The sequence below is a fragment of the Gavialis gangeticus genome, unplaced genomic scaffold (assembly GCF_001723915.1).
Source record: "Gavialis gangeticus isolate Ggan-Ray unplaced genomic scaffold, GavGan_comp1, whole genome shotgun sequence".
NCBI lineage: Eukaryota > Metazoa > Chordata > Crocodylia > Gavialidae > Gavialis > Gavialis gangeticus.
This window is the reverse complement of record NW_017729011.1, coordinates 15075845-15091041: the sequence shown is the minus strand read 5'-3', so window position 1 is coordinate 15091041 and position 15197 is coordinate 15075845. Positions and strand designations below refer to the sequence as shown.

Sequence of the window (15197 nt, the reverse complement as noted above, 5' to 3'; positions counted from 1 at the left end):
ACTCTTCTGACCCTACTTATATGAATCTATAAATCTATACATTACATTTATGGAAGTGCAGCTGGAAGATCTGGGAATGTGGATGGCTCTGTTGTGGGGTGTAATAATTGTGTGGGGGTGGAGATGTGTTGGCAGGTTTTGCATTTCTTGTCATGGCATGGTCTGGATCCATTCAATGTGTTCTCAGCCTAAGGAAGTTTGCTTCTGGTGATGAGGTTAGCGAGGTTTGGTGCTTGTTTGAAGGCTAGAACAGGCGACTCTGGGAAGATCTCTTTAAGAATAGATCTTCTTAAAGATTGTTAGATCTTCACTGCACCAAATGCCCCGATGGAAAATATGTAGGAGAGACCAACCAACAACCGCACACCAAAATAAACGCACACCAGAAATCCATCAAAGACAGGAATACCCAACTACCTGTGAGAGCACATTTCTCACAAGAAAACCACTCTCTCTCCAATCTCTCAATTCTAATCCTCAAAGGAAACTTACAAAACACTTCTCAGAGACGAGCCTATGAACTTCATTTCAGCAGCCTCCTGGATACTAAAAATCATGGACTAAATATAGACATTGGATTTATGACACATTATAACCTGCCTGACATCTGATCCCCCAGGTACCTCTCCACTATTCATCCCCCTTCTCTCCCCAACCCAGCCTGTCTCTCACCCACTGACTCCTCAACTTACATCTTCACTGCCTATTCTGTATGCATACCAGCCCAGCCTCTCACTTCTTTACTTTTCATTCCATCCAGGAAGCGCACACACCAACTGCTGAAACTTCCTCAGCCCGACGAACGGTTTTTAAACCCAAAGGCTTGGTTTTAAAAAAATGTTCTTCCAACTATTTAAGTTGGTCTAAATAAAAGGTATCAGATTCACCCAAAGAACCTTGTCTGCCTATGTCCTTAGACGAACATGGCTACAGCCTATACCCCTAAACCATGTTAAAGCACATGTAGATGCGCTCACTGTCTCTTTCCATGAGAGTATCTGGATATCCTTTAGAATGAAGAAGTGTCAAGATGAATCACTCCTCTACACTGTAGCTTCACTTCTAGGTAGCTTAAAAGAATACTTGGGAGTCTTGCACATGATTGGCGTAGCTTAGCAGGGAACAAGGAGGATAATACAGTTAACGTAAGTCAGGAAAGGTTAAGACCCCACGTTATTTATACAAGGTGCGCTTTCATGTCAAAATAAGTTGTTTGGATATAAGCATGCCTTCTTGACATCTGGCCCATATGATTAATGAGTCCAATACAACTTCAACTCAACCGTGAGGACGAGGCACAAAATCTACTTTTGCTGCACTAAGGGGGAAAAAAATCAATAGGCTTTTCTGCAGACCAATATCTCTAGAACTTCTAGGTGCCTGCTATCCAGATGCTGGTATCAGCCAATTACTGTACCTGGGAGACTTGTAGTATGAGAGCCCCTCTAGTAGCCTCTGCCAATGTTTGTTCAACTCTGCTGCAATCTGAGCCTACAGAGAAAAAAACAATACCGTCAGACAACTCTCTATATACCATCCAGTATCAAATTTATTTAATTTAAACTAAGCAAAGTAATTCCACCACCACAGAGAGACAGAAAGGACACAGGATCAGTATAAAGAGTATCTATGATTCAGACTTTGATTCAAGGTGTACGTTATATGAGAAAGAACAGCTTGCTGCTTTGCCTAACTGTGGGAAGGGAAACGGAAAGAGGAGACAACAGTCTAGGATCAGAAATGGACTTCTATTTCCAACCTCTGGGCACATTCCTGAAAGCATGGACTCCATCCCAGAGGGTAAGGAAGCCGGCTGTTCCACTCCTGAATACCCCAGGCCAGCCAGTCTGGAAAGCAGCACTTGTGTCCGCTCCAGAAAGGGAACCACCTTTTTCCATACACCCTCTCAGGTAGAGGTTGGTGCAGCAGCTAACAAGAGAGAATAAACAAGGAGTGGAAAGAGAGGAACAACAATCTCACTGTAAGAATATTTTTGAGATAGGGAGGAGGCAGAGCAGCAAAACACAATTCACTAGGATTCAAACATTTACACAGAACTAGCATACTGTACCATGTAGTCAGTTCCTAACAAGTAAAGTTGCTTGGCATGGCCTCTACTTACTGTTTCCCTCAAAGCTGATCTGCCCAGCAGAATGGTCCACAGTTCTCTGCTACTCCTGTAAATAAAGTGAAAACAAATGTGTTATTCTGCCATCAAACACTGTTGAACAGCTAATGCGAGTCTAGGCAAGGTTCTTTGGGAAAATGTGTTTTCTTTTATTAGACCAACAAAATAGTTGGAAAAATTGTTCTTTGCAAGCTTTTGGGCACAAACACCCATCTTTAGGCATAGGGAGAGTGACTATGCCTGAAGAAGGGTGTTTGTGCCTGAAAGCTTGCAAAAAACTATTTTTCCACCTATTTAGTTGGTTTTAACTTAGAACAGACTTAGTGGTAAGGGACCACGCACAAACCTAACCAATGGCGAACTTTAAGGAAACCAAGCTAAATATAGAGATCTTTCACTAAGCTTTCTTTGTTGTTATGACCTGAATATCTCCATCCTTGGATGGAACACAAACTGAGCACAAGGTAAAAACATACCCTTGTTTTCCTGAAGGCAAAGAATTGTCCTGACTCTCCACCATAGTTTAGGTAAGACTTGTTTCTATCCATTTCCCAAGCCCTCATGAGAAAAGCTTGTTTGTGCCAGAAGGTATCTGAGATCAAATCCTTACCCTACTATGGACTTCTCAGAAAGAAAGAAGAGCCACTCTAGATTGATACAAATAAAATCTAGCTATTTAAAACTGTTGTATTAACAGCATCTTCCAAAATGAAGCCCCTTTAGGAGTTTAGAGAACTAATGATCTGATGGAAACATAACCCAAATAAAGTTTTAAACAAAAATCAGTACAAAATCACCGTGCAAAAGCTGGCTGTCTAGAAAGTAACAAACAGAACTTGTCATATGACAGTTTTTATCCAAGAAAACTTAACTGGCAAAACAACTCTCACAATATCTAGAATAAGTTAGACATTGAAAATGGCAACTCTGAAGCTGTCTATACCTTGAAGAAAACACCAAAAGCATTGTGTTAGCTACATAATGGCTAAAATACACACGGCCTGACTTGCTGCCAATCAAGATACACACAGGAAGGAGGTGTCTTATTTTGACTAAATTACCCTGGAGTTACTCCAGAATGAGGCAGACTAGAAATATCTTTTTCTCCTTTGGTTGAGAATTGCTACTTCCTCTCAAATAGTAAAGCAGTAGCAAAATACCTGAACATAATTCCTTCACAAGTAATCAGAGGAACCAAGAAATGCAAAGAAAAGCATCACTAACTGAAAGCAAACTATTTACTTTGAGAATGCAATCTACAAAAAATATCACTATAAAGCTCAAATCCCTAAGTGTCTTTTAATACAGCAGTGCTACATAATTAAACTCCAGTGTTACTGTTTCTAATTGGTATAGTTTCTAGCTGCCAATTCCTTTCTAGTTAGATATACTTCATTCTATAAAAGCAGAAGAACCTGTCCTATTCCAATTAGCAATAAAATGTGTGCCACCCCTCTGTCCCCTGCAGAGCACCAAGACTACAAAATTCTCCCAAGGAGATACTCCCTCTGTAATGCAGAACAGCAATACGGCTGAATCAATTCCACCTCATTTTCATTTCATTCAGAACCTTTTTTTCCAGGATTAAGATGGGCCTTCAACTCCTTCCAATTCACTTAAAGATGCTATTGGGAAAGGAAATCTCTCTTATGAACCATTTATAATGCACACAGTGCTGCCATCCCAGGTGGTGCCTTGGGCATTATTACCCATGTAATTAACACATTGAAAAAATAGTTGCTTATAGTCAATGAGTTTTGAGATGTTACAAGCAAGATCAAAAGAACACTAAAGATATTCAAAGGCTTAAAGTGTATATCAGCTCCTCAAATATCAATTTCATAATGACACTACACATTTGACTCAAAAATCTGATCTCGGTCTTCAAGGTTTATGGCTCACTTCTGGAGATTAAAGCTCTAAGAACAGACTTTAATTGCACAGAATGCAATTTTTCTGCAACAGAACCAGAAATGCTCTCTATAACATGTTCTCAGTGTTCTAGAGAACAATGAACTATTTGGTCCTGTTCTGGTGGTGCGTAAACTGAGATTTCCATTTGGAGCAGAACTGTTTTAAACAGTTGCTCTATTTTTGTTAGCACATATTCTCCACTAAAGATTCTAAATGGACAAAAACACTAATATATCTAATTCACTGCTAGTCCCTGTGCCTCCTCTCACCACTAAATCAAAAAAAAAATTACTTTTTCAAGCATTTCAAATGCAAGGCTGCGAACAGAGGCAAGTTTACAGCCTGGGTACCCATTTGCATCATTCACAGATTCACAGAAGTTTAGGGCTGTAAATCTCATAATGAGATCACAGGGTCCAGCTTCCCTGCTATGGGCAGGAAAGAAATAACCCCAGCAAATCACATGTCCACATGTTCTAGTAGTCATCCTGCCCTGCTCTCTCTTCTAACCAGTTTACATCAAGTTTTGTAACTACTGTAGTACCATTAGGTTGCTCCCATTCACACCTCAATCAAGACCCTTTGGACTAGGCTCTATTGTATTCCACTCTCACACCCCAAGCAGCTGTGCAACCTAACTCTCCTCAGCCCCAAGCCAAATAGCAGTCCTTACTAACAGACCTGAAGTCTGAATGGTTTGATAAATTGCTGCTGTTTACTCACCCCAAAATGATTAACCAGTCCTTGTACTGCTGGAGATGCACAATGAACCTCAGTGCAGCAGTTTTCAACCTTTTTTCATTTGCGGACCCTTAAAAAATGTCAAAGGGAGGTGCGGACTGCTTGGACTTTTAAATGTGCGTGTTTGCCGGCTTTTGATCTCTCACAGTCATCTTTCACCAACCCCTTACATCAGGGGTGGGCAAAATGTGGCCTGCAGGCCAGATGTGGCCACCAGGCCATTCTATACGGCCTGCGGGGCCCCAAAAAATTTAGAAAATTAATATTTATCTGCCCCTGGCTGCCTGTCATATGGCCCTCGATGGCTTGCCAAAACTCACTAACTCCACCCAAAATAATTGCCCTCCCCTGCCTTAAGCAGAGTCTGTGGACCCCCAGGGATCCAAACCCCACATGGAAATGGATCTGATGTAGGCTGATGGAAACAGCTCCTGGGAGGTCTACCTCAGCAACCCAATAAGTCCCCTCCACACCCTCACTAGGAACAAGAACTGCTTTGATAAGGACCCGTTTATTATGCTCCGGGGTCCACACCAGGATCCAAGGGAGTTATACAAGACCCTAGGAGCCCACAAGGCCTGCTTTCCCCCTCACTCCCAAGATCCCCTTATTTTTTCAGGAGCTCCTCGAGGGAAAGAGCTTCGAAAGCGGCTCATGTCCAGGACCCTCCGTTTCCCGGACTGCAGCGAAGGCGTGAAATCAGCCACCTCGTGCAGACGCACGCGGAGCAGGGCAAGGGATTCCCCACCCCCGCCCGGCCTGCGCGCACAGGTGGCACCACAGCCTGGTGCGATGTAGCCACGGGGCCAGTCCCAGCCAGGCGGTGGAGAAAGTGAACGGGTGGGTGGAAGACGCCTGGCAGCTAGGCACAGCGCCACCCCCTACCCCACGGGAGCCCACTGCTTGGGGGGACACCTTGCGCCCAGAAGGGATTTACCCGCGGGGGGGGTAGTCTCTGCTCCAGGAGAACAAGGAGGGTTGGGACGGGAACAGGCGGCTGGGGGGGGATCCCTTGAACCCAACCCAACCCCCCCAGAAGGAGCCGTTGAGTGGGGAGAAGACTCCCGCCACCGCCGCGCGCGCTCGTACCTCGCGCACAGCCCGCCAGCCGCCATCTTCGCACCCCTCTCACGTGGCCCGTTACCAGCTGCTCGGGCCGGCACCTGCGTCACGTGACGGAGCCTCGCGCCCGGCCTGCTGCGAGGGGGGCTCGTCACGTGACGGACGTGGCTGGCAAGATGGCGTCGACCTGTGAGGTAAGCGGCCTCTGGTCTGGGGCTGCGGGGGAGGTGGCGCTGTGGAAAGGAAGCGGCTTTTGCGGGTGGGGGGGAGCGAGGCTGTTGCCGGCGGAGGGGTGGGTGTTCGCCTTTCCCCTCCCCCGTCCCTCTGTCAGGGCTCTTCGCTGGCCTTGGCATTGCTGGCTGTCTCAGCGAAGAGGCGCCCCGCGGCCCTGCTTAGTCCCGGAGGCGGCTCCTTCGGGCGTCCTTGCCCCCGTCAGCTGCCCCCTGGATCGTCTCCAAAGTGGCTGTGAGGGTCACCGCTGTCCCCCAAAAAGTCACTGGGGGAGTTAATGAAAGGAGGTTGAAGGAGCTCAGACAAACGCTAAGCAGCAGAGATAAGAAAGAAATCCTGCATTTTGTTTCAGTGGAGACGGGAGAGGAGCTGGAGAGCTGAGGTGCAGAGATAAAGAAAGGCTGCTCGAGATGTCAGGAGCTGCAAAAGAGATGCCTAGACCAGCGGTGAGATTAAATGAGAAATAACGGCGTCCCATGAGAGATGGAGTGAGCACAGAGGTGAGGCTGGTGAGGCGGCTGGGAGATGAGCTCGAGGAGAGAACGCAAACAAGAGGGCAATTTTTCAGCAGCTCAGAACGTGAGCAGTGACTCTGGAAAGATAGTTGAGGGTGGGAATAATGTGGCATCTTCTGTATGTGAGAAAGTGGAAGTATTGTGAGATGATGGAGCTTGGAGAGGTCATGTTTGGTGAAACCTTTGCAATTCCCTTGTTCCCAAAACAAAGCGAAGAAATCAGTGAATGATAAAAAGTCTTTTGTTATATAGTTATAGTATGCCCCAGATTGGAGTGGGCAATTCTTTGGGCCCACAGGCCACATAGGTAGTTTTGGAGACCCCCGCAAGAGCCTGGAGCCCACATGCCCTCCAGCTCCTCCCTGCCACCGGCATCCAGCAGCAGCTGAGTTTACAGTCCTGGCCCCAGCCTGCCTCACCCAGTCCGGATTCACCCCAGCTAGAGTGGACCAGCTCCAGACCAGGTGGGAAGCGTGTGCAAAACCATAACCACCGCTGGCCCCACACTTGATCTGGACTGCCCAGCCACAATGAGCAGCAGTGGCAGCCATGCAGAAACTGCTGCTGGGTGCAGGGTAAAAGCAGTCATATGCCACCCCCACCTCCCTTTGCCACTGCCAGGCCTTTCTTGCTGCAACTGCCTGGAGTCCATGCCTGAGCTGCCCTGTGGCTTCTCTCTGTCACTGTCACCACTGCCACCAGTACTGCCTCTGGGCAGCTCAGCAGGGCAGCAGTAGCACTGGAGAGGAGCTGGAGAATGGCCCAGGTGCAGGCTCCAGGTGGCCAGCGAAAGAAGGTGGGTGCTTTTCCCCTGCACCCAGCAGTAGCTTTTGCACAGCCATCAACGCTGGCATCGCTGCTCAACATGGGCAGACAGTCTGAAGCAGGCAGGGAGCAGGCTGTGGTCAGGGCTGTGCATGTAGGTCCCAGCTGGTCTGAAGTTGATCCATTCCAGCTTGAGTGAGTCTGCAGTGGGTGCAGGGCTGGCTGGAGTTGTGTATGCAGGTTTTTTGGTTGGTTTTTTTTGCACCGTTCCTGGAAACACTGTAATACCAGGCCGATGCATGGAGTGGATGGAGCAAGCTCCAGTTCCACCACCCTCCTATGGAGGGCATATTAGGGACAACCACCTGCCCTGGGGAGCCCGCCTATGTGGTCACGGTGCTTCTCCTGCCAGGTAAGTATGCATAATATTAATCCAAAGCCAGGTCCCCACCAGATTCCATGTGGCTGAAGGCAGCTGCTGCCACCTGGGCTGCCTAGAAATGGAGCCCAGCCACAGAACTGCTCCAGCCCTGCTGCGTGCCTGGGAGTGGCAGGACATGCCACAGGCCAGATGGCACCTGGGCCAGGCAGGACTGAGGGACCTGCTGTGGGCTGGGCAAAGCCCCTCTGTGGGCCATATTTCTTCCCCGCCCTAGGTTTCCAAATTACACTGTGTCTGGGTTGCACTTGAAGATGCTTATAAATTAGCATTTGACATCCAAGTGTATCCCTATGGGGCTTTTTGAACAGACTTCTTGAAGTGAGGCTGCTAAGTGTCACTGTTGCATTGGAGCTGAGCTGGAACTTACAATCAGCCATATTCCTCTGTTGTATATCTCTTCCCTAGCTAATATGTGAGGTATACTTTACCCCTCCTGGAGAGGTCCTCACTCCTACAAATCTAGAAATGGCCTCCTCAAAGCTAGTATTGGGCAGAGGGGGGGTAAAATTGGCATGGGTTTTTTTAACCTTTTTTTGACTATATAAAACTATTTTTTCTTGTATGACTGTAAAACTGATGAATGAGTTGTTGAACAGGGGGAAATACATGCATCTTGGCCTAGCTTTATAGCAGCAGCAAATTTGAATTGATTGCTTAAAATAATTTTGTATTTCAAATCCTATGGATATAGATATCAAAAGAACCCTAATGGAAATTAGAACTAAAATTATTACATTTGCAGTACAAAGTTTCCAGCAAATGAGAGAACTATCTAGACCCTAAACATCAACTATTTGAGTAATCTTTAAGAATGTTATTACAAGATATTTTTCCTTAGTTTAAATAGAGTGAGGTACCACTGATAAAGTATATAATGTGTAAGAGGGAATAATAAATTCTGGAGAGGATGTGAAAGATTTTATCTCCTTACCAATGAAACTGTCAAGTTAAGGTAAGTTGTAGAAAACAGAGTGGCAAGGACTTCTCTGGGTGATATCTTATTGGACCAACTACACACTAAGAATAAGCTTAAAATGCGTATTAAGATGACTGGGAGTTCACAGAATACTTTGGGATATTTGTTTTGTTGCATCACAGATTATAGTTTTCCGCCCAGATTTTAGATGTTCTTAATTTGTGTTGAATCTGTTGCTAACTTTTATTCAGTCAAAATGTCAGCATGGATCAAATTTTCAAGTTATTAGTTAATATTTCTAAAGCATGATTATTAGTTAAGGAAGAGAAGACACTTGTATTAAAAGGCAGGAAAACTGTTTCCTTAAAAAGAGACACTATAAGTTTAATTCATACATAGGTGAGAATTTTATTCACTAAAATTAGAAGTAATTTTTATTTTTTTTTATTTACTAAAATTAGGTTTACCATAATTAGAAATGTATTGGTGAGGAAGTGTATCTCTGGTGTGTTTATTTTACAGTGTTTGCTTTGTCAGTACTCATTGCTGTTTGTTTTTTGCTTTTCACACAATAAGAGGAGAGAGAAAAATATTTTTTTAAAAACAGGGAAATACAACTGTAAATTCACAAAAAATTGGAAGGAAGGAATTGGGAACAAGGGTAGGGCCCATAAGAACATTTACATTTTTTTAAATTGACTTTTCAGGTTGAATATCAATATCTGATTTACCTATTCTGGTTTATTTTATTTATGATTTGTGTTCATTTTACATACCAGTTAGTATGTGCTGTTTTTGTTGGTATATTTTAAACAACCAAATATTGCTGATGATTGGAATAGCATTGTCATCTCTATTAATACCAAAATCTTACCAATAATTATATCCATAATTGTTTAATTTGCATAGTTCACAATTTGTGTGTGCGCGCATGTGTTTTAGGTTATATAATTTCATTTAAATTTACAACAAACTCATGACTTAAGGGGGATTTTTTTTTTTGTATTTAAGTTATAAGTTACTGAAGTAGCTAAATGCATTTACCAGTGTAATTCTTTTGAGCATTGCTGCTTGTATTTGTGCGCACTTCTTGCAGAATGCAGTGTTCACCTCCCTACTCTCAGTAGCGGAAAGAAAACTGTGACATAGCAACTAGAGTATTTAGTATTCACATGTGAATAAAAGTGCCTTGAGATTTGGCACTAGAAATGGAAGCTGACTTGAACTTTTCTGATTCTTAAATGGCATGGAAAATGCCAAGAAAATGTCCTTCTTGGTTTTATTTTTCTTATACAGGAGTTGAAGCATGCAGCTGAGCTTAAGAAAATGGGTTGTTTTTGTAGAAGTTTTGAGTGTTCTTATAGTCTTTAATGTTGTTTTGTTTATTTTTATAGGAATTGCAGTAGGATGAAAGTGAACTTTTACTAATGGACCAAAGACCGTATTGAAAACATTGGGATCAGACAATTACAACGATTTTGACATCACGGGACACAGCTGATTGGAACCATGTTAATCAAGCCAGTGCTTGCAGAATCTCTAGTTGTTTTCACCATTGTGCTGTGTGTGCACATGGTGGTGTGGGATCGGTATTCCTGGTGCACTATTGCTCTTGCCATTCAGGCTTTTTACGTCCAGTTTAAATGGGACCGTCTCCTCCAGTTGGGTGGAGCCGTTTTCCAGTTCCGGACAACAGCTAATAGTGGCCTCCTACCAGCTAGCATGGTCATTCCGCTGTTGGGGATTGTGATGAAAGAAAGATGCAAGACGTCTGGCGTTGTGTATTTTGAACGTTTTGGCATAGTTGTGGCCTCCACTGGCATGGTGATAGCCCTCTTCCTATCTGTAATAGCAGTTGGCATCACAAAACCTGTGCCAACTAATACTTGCATACTTTCTGGTGTTGCTGGAAGTTTAATCATCTACACCATGAAACATTCTTTGACTGTTTCTGAAGTGGTAGAGGTCCTGGAAGTGCTGCTTATTTTTGTCTACCTCAGTATGATCCTGTTGTACCTATTGCCCCGCTGCTTCTCTCCTGGGGAAGCATTACTGGTCCTTGGGGGCATAAGTTTTATCCTCAACCAGCTCATTAAGCGCTCCCTAAATGTGATAGAGGGCAGAGGAGATCCTATAGACTTCTTCCTGCTGGTGTTAGTGGTTGGTGTGGTTCTTCTGGGGATTTTCTTTAGTGTTCTTTTCCTCTTCATGGATTCAGGAACTTGGACCTCTTCTATGTTTTTCCACATGATGACAGCAGTGCTTGGCCTGGGGGTCATCATGCCTTGGCTTTACCGGCTCATCCGAAGGAATCCTTTGTTTTGGTTGCTCCAGTTCCTGTGTCAGACACAGACAAGAGTTTACCTCCTCGGGTACTGGACCTTGTTGGCTGCCTCCGCATGCACTGTGGTTCTCTACCAGAATGCCAAGAGATCATCTGAATCTAAAAAGCACCAAGCTCCAACCGTAATCAGAAAATGCTTTCATTTCATAGTGGTGGCTACTTATGTCCCTGGGCTAATTTATGACCCTCAGCTTCTCTATGTTGCTGCAGTGCTATGCTTGGCAGTGTTTATCTTTTTAGAGTACGTGCGGTACTTCAGGATCAAGCCATTTGGCCAAATGCTCAGGCACTTGCTCTCTCTCTTTTTGGATGAACGTGATAGTGGACCTCTGATCTTAACTCATATTTACCTTCTTCTTGGGATGTCCCTTCCTGTGTGGTTGTTCCCTAGACCTTGTGCTCACAAAGGTTTCTTGTCTGGGACAGGTGCATTGGTTCCCTATTCAGGGGTCCTGGCAGTAGGGGTGGGAGATACCATAGCCTCCGTTTTTGGCAGTACAGTGGGAGAAATCAAATGGCCTGGAACAAAGAAGACATTTGAAGGGACAATGACTGCCATTTTTGCTCAGATCATTGCTGTGGCTCTTATTCTGATCTTTGACATCAATGTGAATCTAAACTCCAGCTATGCTTGGATTTTAGGTTCTATCAGCTTAGTTTCCCTTTTGGAAGCCTACACTACCCAAATAGATAATCTCTTCTTGCCTCTCTACCTCCAGATACTGCTTATGGCTTAGTGATGGCAAGGAACAGTCACTTTCCTTTTTCCAAATAAGAATAGCAACAGGATATGCATCCCGGTCAAGGGATCAACAGAAGCAGTCTGGTACAAAATACTATATTTGGTACAATAGATAAAATGGCTGAAGACAGAAATTAATTAACTCTTCTAATGTCAATTAAAAATAAAGGTAAAGGTTTCTCTTGGTCCTTCTTTTACTTTTAATAACTAAAGCAGCACCAGTTGCTACATCTTTCCATACGAATAACAGGAAACCATCTACCTGATACTCTGATTCAAATTGTGGGTGACAATTTAGATACTAAATCACAAAGGGCACCTGTACATGCCACAGGCTTTAATCCTTATTAAATTAAATATTTTTATAAAATTTAAACTGGTTTATTTTGGAGTGTTGCATCAGTGTTTGCATGTACTAGGTTTTCAAACTAATTAAGTCCAGTCCCTAGCTGGTGCTGCAGGAGAGCGGGATGGTGCCACACTGCTCCTCGTGCCCTGCCACGCAGCTGTGGAAACAGGGAGCTGGCACATGGCACAAGGAAAAAATAAACAGCAGCGATTCAAAGGGGTGAACTACAAAAAGTTGCAGCACCATGTGGTGGACAAAGAAACTCATTACATGTCTTCGTGGATTCGTTGCGTGCAAACACAAAGGCACTCAGACACAGCACTTTAATTCACAGCGAGCCAAACTAAACTACAACTAAGTTTTACTTTAATACACCAGAGCCTTTTAAAGTTTCTGAAAAACCCGCTTGTGCAAACAACCATGCTGTTGCAGCACAAGAATGGGGAAAAAACATGGCGTGTACAAATGTCCAAAGGGTCTATTTTCAGACTTCTTCTGGGCATGCTAAAGCAAAGTGGGTGGGAAAGAGAGAGCTACGTTCACTAGAATGGAAAAGCTGGAGTCACTAGACATTTGGTTTTGTTACCTAAGCAGTACCTCAGTTGTCTCTTTTCAAAGTGTGTGCGCTTTGCCAACTTGCCAGTGAGTTGAGTCCTGCTGTTTTGTGTATTGTGTGAATCCTATTTATTTTTACAAAAGAGCCACTTAAAGCATACTCTTCTGCAGTATGGGGTGAGAGTGCCACAGCATCCCACTGTGTGGAAAATTAGACAATGGCTGTGAAAACAACACTAATGCTTGTTAGGCATTAAGTAACTGCAGATACTGATAATACAAACTTGACTTGCTAAGATAAGATGAGCAACTGTTTTCACTACACAAACCTCCAGGGTTAACATGTTTTTACTTCTTTGCCAACAGTCTCTGAAATAAATCACATTTTACCTTTTTCATGATCTTGATCTCCTGAAAGTACTTAAGAATTTATTTTGAAAAGAGGCCCATTTCACACAGCTGTAGAGACAGTTTAAAGAAAAGCTAAATTACAACTCATTGACAAATCCTTTTCTATTTTACTAGTAACAGATTATTGAAGCTAAAAATATCTTCAAAATCCACTGTACCTTTGTCTACTCATCCAGGTTTGCTTGCTTCCTGAATTTCTTTGTTTAAACTAAGATTTATGAAGTCTGTTTCATGGTTGTTTATGCTCAGTCACTTCCTGGTTCTCACACACTTGCACAGTGCTGTAGTGTTTAGTTTGCCAGTCACTAAGGGAATATTTAAATTCAAACAGACTGTTTTTAATTTTAAAAAAATTGAAAGCAATTATTCAAATTTAAATTTTGGAGCAAAGCCATCTGCTTTGGTCCCTTTTTAATTAGAATCATAATTGTGAATAACTAAAAATACCCCTTTTATGGTAAAAGCACCATTCTTGTTTCTGTACATTTAATCCTCTGACATGTTTTTACTTATGGGAATCTTCTTATTAACAAGCAAAACATCCATTAGGAACAAAAAAAGTTAATTTGTATTCCACCCTCTGGAAGAATGTCTGAGCAAGGTATTTTCTTGCAAAGATTCTTATCTGAGGAGATTTGAGACTGAGCTTGATTCTGGCTTCCTATATCCCTGTAACTTAGAGAGAGCACAATGATCCATAAAGAAAAAATATTAACATGGGAGCAACATAAAACCAAGACAATTAGTCTTACACTATTCTCTGGTGCAGTCTTAAGCATAGAAGTGTCTCCATGTTAGCAAAGAGCTTGGCTTCAGCACAGTGCTCTAATTATTCTGAGCTGCAGAATCATACTCCAGAACATAAGTTTGGATTGTTTTGGCCCCTAAAATAAGCTAGAGCTGGACTGGTTTAGAATCATCAGTGTTCACTACTCTTCTCCTTTCTAGGAAATGTCTTCTCATTACACATGACAAAGAATTTGTCCCAGGCTTTTAGGAACAGTCAAAAAATGTCTCGGCTAATATTGCAGGAGGGTGTCAGGCACTGCTCCAAGGAAACTAAGCTCTGGACAGAGGAATGGTGCAAGAGCACAGCCCCATGTGGCAGCAGTAAATCCCATTTGTGGTGCTTCTGATCAATCTGTCTTCCAGTTGTGAGACTGAGTGGGACTCTTGCTACTTATACACTGGCATTGTTTTTAAATTGCACTGATTAGTGCAGCTTGTTGAAAAGCTAGACAAGCTACCATGTTTTAGAAGAAAAATGGTACTTTTTTAATGCTAATAAACATCAACAAAAAAGCTTATTTCCCCCAGTAACCAAAAAAAAGCCTTAACTGTTTTATCCCAGAGGCCATGTTCAATGTGATGGTTTGATGTACAACTTAAGCCAGAAAATTAAACAACAGAATTGAAAGCTGCTTTTCCCTATCTTCTTGCCATCCAAGCATCTTAAAACATAAGAACAGCAGAGGAAGCTCTAATTGCTAATAAAATTATTTGTGAATTTGAGCAAAACTACTTGATCACTATTACCCTTGCTAGGTATTCTGGGTCCTGTCAATACAATTTGTGACTCAAAATTGCTGTGTAGAATTTGTGGAATTCTGATTACCATACAAAATCTGTTTTGGCCACCCGGCAAAGCATACCCAGATTAGAACAAATTCTTGCGAGAAATCAACTCAAGAATTTCACTGGACTATTTGTTTATTGCAATTGACTGTGACAGAAGCAGGCTTAAAAACACCGATGTGGCTGCAAGAATTGGAGCCTTGCTTCACAAAAGTCCATTTCTAACCTGTTTGCATCTGACAGAAAATTGGAAAAGATAAGATATTTTGGCTCCTATGTTGCATTCTTCATGCAGCAGCATAAACCATCCAGATGATCTTGTTTTCATTGAGCCTCTGTCCAAATGCTGGGGAAACTTTTTAATTCTGTTAATAAATTATTCTATGTTTAAGACATTTTAGAAGCTGCCTAAAGGTCTGTTCTATGATGTTACACCCAGTGCATTTAAAAAAAAGATTTTTTTCCATCCATCTCCCATTTACATTTTTTTTTGGAGAAAGATGGCCG

The 15197-nt window shown here is 43.0% G+C and overlaps 2 protein-coding genes across 6 annotated transcripts in view; one reads left to right on the top strand and one right to left on the bottom strand.

Annotated features, from left to right (window-relative positions):
- Positions 1-5966, bottom strand: part of NUP188 (nucleoporin 188) — a 75865-nt gene extending 69899 nt beyond the window's left edge. For all 3 annotated transcript variants that reach the window (XM_019510610.1, XM_019510612.1, XM_019510611.1), the window contains exons 1-3: positions 5873-5966; positions 2123-2177; positions 1418-1491 (exon numbers count right to left, since the gene is read on the bottom strand). In XM_019510610.1, coding sequence (XP_019366155.1) covers positions 1418-1491; positions 2123-2177; positions 5873-5898 — 155 coding nt within the window. In that variant the 5' untranslated portion in view covers positions 5899-5966. The remainder of the gene's footprint in view (positions 1-1417; positions 1492-2122; positions 2178-5872) is intronic.
- Positions 5967-5991: 25 nt separating this feature from the next.
- Positions 5992-14431, top strand: DOLK (dolichol kinase). 3 transcript variants are annotated; one of them, XM_019510614.1, is made up of 3 exons: positions 5992-6039; positions 6429-6576; positions 10109-14431. In XM_019510614.1, exon 3 carries the CDS (start codon positions 10224-10226, stop codon positions 11793-11795), a length of 1572 nt encoding a protein of 523 aa, XP_019366159.1. In that variant the 5' UTR covers positions 5992-6039; positions 6429-6576; positions 10109-10223; the 3' UTR covers positions 11796-14431. The 3 variants fall into 3 exon arrangements, with proteins under 3 accessions (XP_019366159.1, XP_019366160.1, XP_019366158.1); XM_019510615.1 differs by lacking the exon at positions 5992-6039 and having other exon boundaries at positions 6176-6522; XM_019510613.1 differs by lacking the exon at positions 5992-6039 and having other exon boundaries at positions 6176-6576.
- Positions 14432-15197: the final 766 nt, after the last annotated feature.

Excerpts from the sequence above, each read along its gene's own strand:
- DOLK (XM_019510614.1), top strand. The coding sequence starts at position 10,224 with ATGTTAATCAAGCCAGTGCTTGCAGAATCTCTAGTTGTTTTCACCATT.